This window comes from Branchiostoma belcheri, unplaced genomic scaffold (genome assembly GCF_001625305.1).
Source record: "Branchiostoma belcheri isolate BF01 breed outbred unplaced genomic scaffold, Haploidv18h27 scaffold131, whole genome shotgun sequence".
Classification (NCBI taxonomy): Eukaryota; Metazoa; Chordata; class Leptocardii; order Amphioxiformes; family Branchiostomatidae; genus Branchiostoma; species Branchiostoma belcheri.
Window position 1 is genome coordinate 75,906 of NW_017802725.1, and position 7,051 is coordinate 82,956.

Below are 7,051 nucleotides of genomic sequence, written 5' to 3' on the forward strand. Positions count from 1 at the left end.
TATTAAGAGACAACTTTTTGGGTGACAATTACCTAAAATTTCAGAAAAAAATCTTTAGAAACAAAAAAGATATTACAGAACATATAGTGCTGGTGTCCGCGCGGACCCCAGGTGTACTGTTTAGGGTTAATGCAATGTTGCATGCTGTCAGACATATGGAGGAATAATAACCCTGGAACAAAACGTTTTACATGGAGGAATGCCAACGCATCGGTTATGTGCCGTTTGGATTACTGGTTAATTCAGAATAATATAAATTTGACTACAATAGCTGATATCATAGATGCACCGGTTCCAGACCACAAGGCCATAACATTGACTTTGAAATCCATTAATTACAAAAAAAGAGGTCCAGGTTTCTGGAAATTTAATAACTCATTGTTGCAGGAAACATATGTAAAAGAAATTGAAATTTTGATTACCAAATTTGATGACAACTATAAGAATTTTCACGATAAATGTTTGAAATGGGAAATGCTAAAATTGGAAATTAGATCATTCTCTATAACGTTTGCAAAACGAAAAGCCAAAGAAAAAAGAAATCGAGAAAAAGAGTTAGAAAAAGAAATTAATAGTAAACAAGCAAATTTCGACTCCAACCCCAATCAAAATGTGCTAGATGACTTACTTGAGCTGAAACAGCAATTAGATGAAATACGGAAAGAAAAAACAAGAGGTGCAATAATCAGAAGTAAAACTAGGTGGATAGAGGAAGGCGAAAAAAGCACAAAGTATTTTTTTAATTTGGAGAGACAGAACTACGAGAAAAAAATAATAACCGAGATATTAAAGGAGGATCTAACCGTAATCAAAGACCCACAAAAAATTCTAAAAACCCAAGCAGAATATTTTCAAAATATGTATAATGCCTCAAGTGCATCCCCTGCAAATGAACAGCTATATCAGCGTCTCCTTTCATGTGACAGCATTTATAGGTTATCTGATGAAGAAAAGGAAAGCTGTGAAGGCTTACTTTCCGTAGAAGAGCTCACAAATGCTTTGCATCAAATGGGAAAGAAAAAGAACAAATCACCCGGGTGTGATGGATTGACTACAGAATTTTATGTTTATTTTTGGAAACTTGTGAAGACTGACTTGTTAGATGCAGCAAATACAGCTTTTCAGAGAGGTGAATTACCAATTTCACAAACAAGAGGAGTAAAACGAGGGGTGATCCAAAAGTTCTCGGCCTCACCTAGAAAATAGAGGTCAAACGCGTATTTTTTGGTATAACTGTATACTATGACGTCTTACATCACTGCCCACAAAAATGCAAATTTTTACATTCATTAATTAGCACGTGACGCCCCGTTAAAATGGGGTGGGTGAGGGCAAAATCACAAAATGGCCGCACCAGATGCGTGTGCTATGATCAAGTGTATCGATAAAAAGCTATGTCTCTTAGGGAAATCCATAAAGACATGATCAAGTCACTTGGTGATGACTCCCCTTCTTATTTAACCATAAAGAACTGGGTTGCTAGCTCTAAGCGCGTCAAGGAGAGCACAAAAGATGAACATATGTCAGGATGCCACAAATCAGCACCATGGACAATCCAGTTGAGGCCATCCATAACATGGTAGTAAATGACAGATGTAAGACTGTCCAATATGTAGCAGGTTCTTTGGCCTGACTTGTGGTACAGTTCACAATGTTTTGTCGGACATCCTGGGGATGAGCAACTTGTCTGCATGATGGGTGCCTAGAATGTTGACTGAACATCACACGTTAAACAGGCTGGACATTTCAAGGAACGAATTCAGTCCATCAAGGCAACTTGCTCAAATGATTTGTCACCCAATATGAGACATGGGTTCACCACTTTCACTCCGAATCAAAACAGCAGAGCAAATAATTGACGAAGAACGGTTCCCAGCATCCCAAGCGAGTTTTACCCGTTGAAAGGGTTTTTGCCTCAGTTTTCTGGGACAGTGAGGGGGTAATCATTATTGACTACCTGCAAAAGGGTCAAACCATCAATGGGATGTACTGTGCACCAGAATTGCGGCATTTGAGGGCAACAATCACAAAGAAAAGGGGAGAAAAGCTCCGAATTGACGTGCTGACAATGCACCTGTCCACACGGCACAGGGGTCAGTGGCAGCAGCAAACGAATGTGGCTTTGAAGTCTTACCCCACTCTTCCTAGTCACCTGACCTAGCACCGTGGGCCTTCTACCTGTTTCCTAAACTGAAGTTCCACTTACGTGGTCAACGTTTTGATGGTGATGATGGCGTCATTGATGTGGTTTAGGCATTTTTAAGGGCTTAAGACGAAATATTCTTCCACAAGGGAAAGGAAAGCCGGAACATCACTGGACCAAGTGCATTGAAGTTAGAGGAGACTATGTTAAAAAATAGTGTAAGAAAAAATTTTCTGCCATCACGTTTTTTGGGAGAGGCCGAGAACTTTTGGATCACCCCTCGTACATCTTATCCCAAAAAAAGATAGTGATCTTAGAAAATTAGAAAACTGGCGTCCCATAACATTATTAAACATTGACTACAAGTTGATTAGCAAATCAATTGCTAATAGACTGGAACCACTAATGTCTCTAATTATTCATCCAGATCAATCAGGTTTTATCAAAGGAAGACAGATCTCTATGAACATCCGGCATATTTCTGATGCCTTATATTTCACAAAAATTCAAAATACTCCAGGATTAGCTCTATTTATAGACTTCAAAAAAGCTTATGATACTTTAGAATTTAAGTACATTATGAAAACACTGGACACAATGAATTTCGGGAAGAATCTAATTTCATGGATAAAACTACTTTATACTAAAGCACAAAGTTGTGTACTTAACAATGGCTTCGCCTCAACGTGGTTTGCCTTAAACAGAGGAGTACGTCAGGGCGACCCACTATCTTCTTTTCTCTTCAACCTTTCAATAGAAACACTAGCTTGTACTATCAGAGATGATAGCTGCATAGTAGGACTAAATGTATATGGAACGCGCAGAAAACTAAGTATGTACGCAGATGACATGACTGCGCTATTAGAAAATGTTAACTCAGCAAAATCTCTAATTGACGTACTCAATCAGTTTAAACTATGTAGCGGTCTAGAAATGAGTGCAAATAAGACAAAAGCAATGTGGCTTGGCTCCAATAGATTTAGAAAGGACAAGCCTCTACATGTGCAGTGGAGTAATGAACCAATCCTCGCCTTGGGAACTTATTTTTCATATGATATAGATAAATGTGATAAGTGTAATTTTGATCAAAACTACAAAAATGGAAAAAGCCCTAAATATTTGGAGATCTAGGAACTTAACAACAATAGGTAGAATTCTTCTTGTAAAAGCTCTTGGCATCTCAAAACTCGTCTACAATTGTACTGCTTTCTCGGTACCTGATGGTTTTGCTGAGAAAGTCAATAAGTACATTTTCAAATTCATATGGGATGACAAAAAACCTAAAGTAAAAATGAAAACAGTGATTGGAACGAAAGAACAAGGGGGGTTAGCAATGGTCGATTTTATTTTGAAATGTCAAGCCTTAAAAGCAGCATGGGTAATGAAACTAGAACAAAATATAGAAAGCGAAAATATATTTAAGAGATGGGGCGGAAAATACTATTTAGATGTAATTATGACATCACATGTTTAGACCTGTCTCAGTTACCTAGGTTTTACAGACAAGTACTGCAGGCATGGCAAAATATTATACAAACTGAACCAGACTCCAACAGCAATGTACGAGCCCAAGTCCTATGGAACAACAGATTTATCTGTAGTCAAGGGAAGTCAATCTTTTACAAAAATTGGATAACAGCAGGTATTACCACAGTTAATGACATTGTATGTAATAAAGGCCGCTTTCTGGAAGTAGAGTTATTGGCCAGAAAATACAAAATTGAAATGAATCCTTTAAATGTTTTGAAATATAATTCTTTAAAAAATGGCTATACCTACAAAATGGAAACAGCTTTTAAGAAATAATCAGCAGAATTACAACCAGGAGGAGGCCTTTAATTTTGAACTTCCAAGATTTACATGTAAACAGCTGTATACTTTCCTTGTCAATGAGACCTTTGTAGCTCCTACTTGTCAAACAGAAATTATACAACATGTTAAAGATGAAAAAGAACCTAAAAAATGTATATACAATGCCCTATAAATGTACAAACAACACAAAAGTACAATATTTTCAATACAAAATTATTCACGGTTTTCTACCAACCAACTCCTATTTAAAGAAAATAAATGTGAAAGAGTCGGACCTTTGTCCTTTTTGTTCAGAAAAACAAACCATACCACATGTATTTGTAACTTGTATATCTGTTAAACCTTTTTGGAAAGAATTCATCACCTGGTGGAATTTCAAAACTCAGTCACCAATATCTTTAGAGGAAAAAGATATCCTTTATGGACACAAGTCAGATATTCTTCTAAACAAATCCATATTGTTATGTAAATATTACATCTTTAAAAATGTTGTACAAAATGAACCTGTCAGATTTCAAACTGTGCGCCAACAATTAGAATTAGCGATGTAACTAGGGGTAAGCCATATATATATTTGTATGTACAACTGTATGTAAAATTTGAAATAAACGATTAAAAAAAAAATAAAAAATAAAAAAAAACTACGGTCAACTCGGTCCACTACCCTGGTCAACTCGGTCAACTCGGTCCACTACCCTGGTCAACTCGGTCAACTCGGTCAACTCAGTCAACTCGATCAACTCGGTCAACTCGGTCCACTACCCTGGTCAACTCGGTCAACTCGGTCAACTCGGTCAACTCGGTCACTACTCTGATCAACTCGGTCAACTCGGTCAACTCGGTCAACTCGGTCCACTACCCTGGTCAACTCGGTCAACTCGATCAACTCGATCAACTCGGTCCACTACCCTGGTCAACTCGGTCAACTCGTCAACTCGATCAACTCGGTCCACTACCGGTCAACTCGGTCAACTCGGTCAACTCGATCAACTCGGTCAACTCGGTCCACTACCCTGGTCAACTCGGTCAACTCGGTACCACTACGTATAGGTATACCATTTTAACGTACCTTACCATATATGATGCTGACAAAATGCTAACTCGTCTCCCCTATTACCTGTCTGATTCCAATGCTGTTGTCCTTGTGTTAAAGACTGTTATCCTCGCATTCAGACCACTGTCCTCGAATTCAAGACAGCTGCTCTCGAATTCAAGACAGTTGTTCTCGATTTCATTCAAGACAGTTGTCCTCGAATTCAAGACAGTTCTCCTCGAATTCAAGACAGTTGTTCTCGAATTTAGGACTATTGTCCTTCTTCCACAACGTATTGTAATGTACAACTACAACTACATTATTTTCCGAAGCATTAGGCATGCAACACACTTCAATATGTATACTACAGCTTCTGAGAAAAAGTCGTTATTTTGGCAATATATTACGTCCTGTAGGTCATTGTGTGCTCCTGTAATGGCTAACTAATTGTCCGTATCGTAATGTGTTCCAGACCGTTCGCTCTGTGAATTCTATCACGGCCTGCTTGGTCTGACCTCTCCTCCCGTCGCAGTGCTAGTTTATGGAGCGTGGCTGTGGAACTCATGCAAAGCTGACTCCTGTTACTGACCTATTCCGGCATCGCCAGCTCATAAGACTAGCCTTATTATACTTTTATGAGGCGGACTTGTGAGGTTTTTTGGCAGTACGCCTTTGTTGTCACTGCCGGCGAACAGTCGTATAAGTGTCATTTTTTTATATCGTTTCAAATATTCGGGTGTGGACGGGAGGTTCGGCCATGGTTGGATGGTGGTTGCCTGGGGTTTGAGAGAAGGTCGGGTCGTGGTTGGCAGTCAAATTTGACTCAAATGTAACTCAAATTCAATTAGATTCGTTAAGAAGGGTAGGTGTAGCATAAATCGGGTCAGACAGTTTCTGAACTTCATGTTTAACCAACCTTGGTCGGCTGGTGTTTAGGTCTGAATGTGCAACAGAGGTTTAACTCAAGAGAAGAGACAGATTCTTCCACCGAGCGACGTCACTCTGGAACACTCTTTCCACTGACGCTCGCACTGCCACCACTATTGCCTCCTTTAAAAGGAAGCTATGGGACTCTCTAGGCGACCCCTATGAGCCTTAGATGTGTGACCCTGACCTCTCCACGTTGATGTATTGCATTGTTGTAATGTATGTGTAAATGTTTGTCTTGTCAGCAGGGCAAGCCCTTAATAATAGCCGCCTGGCTAGTTGGGCTGCCCTGGCTGTACAAATTGTCTTTTTTACAGCCGAATAAATATCCATACAATCACTACCAAGCGAGATGAAGCCGAAAAGAATAGAAATTAGACATTTATTTACACTCTTATATGTTCATATATTTGTAATGTATATGTTTATGTTCATGTTCTGTACCCATGCGACCTGTACCGAACACAAATGTACAATAAAGGTCTTCATTCATTCAATAAATAAATAAATAAATGAATAAGAAGAGACAGATACTGTACCCTGTTTCTCTCCTGCTCCCTCATAGAAATGTCGAAGAGCTTAGCGTTGGTGATGCCAATGCCGCAAAACGGCAAGTAAGTCGCAAAGACCTGTAAAACAAGAATGAAAAAATCCATAGAATAAGGATGTTTTAGAATAATTTCTGGTATGCTAACAGAGTACTGTATATCCTTCTCCGCCTTAGTACGTCATCGTATGGCTGCCTTACTGCCCACTAAGCTCACATATACATTGCTCTTTCTACTAACTGAGACGAGATTCTGCCTTTACGTAGACAACATACGTCATAAAGATGTAAAACTACCCATGACTTGTGCGTAATACGCACTTAAAGGTCAATGTCATCACATTTCTTCAGCTTACGATTCTTAGCTCTGAAACCAGCGAGGCCGTTTGTGACATATTTGGGTATTTACGTCATCACGTTTCCAGGAATTCGCCAGTGACGTAAGTCTGTCTGTAACGCAGCGCGAGCCACAAAGAGGAAATGTAGGATTCGTTTCGGTGCGTGCTCCAAAGCGCACGCGGTGTTGGGTTTCTGCGTCAAGGGTAGACCTACGTCACGTGGAGCACATGGCAAACAGCGTGACAGCTGC

General features: G+C 39.4%; 1 protein-coding gene across 1 annotated transcript in view; it reads right to left on the reverse strand.

Moving 5' to 3' along the window:
• Positions 1 to 7,051, reverse strand: part of LOC109464044 — a 43,790-nt gene that overhangs the window by 22,402 nt on the left and 14,337 nt on the right. Inside the window, exon 3 of the mRNA XM_019760968.1 lies at positions 6,455 to 6,544. Within this exon, the coding sequence (XP_019616527.1) occupies positions 6,455 to 6,544 (90 nt within the window). The remainder of the gene's footprint in view (positions 1 to 6,454; positions 6,545 to 7,051) is intronic.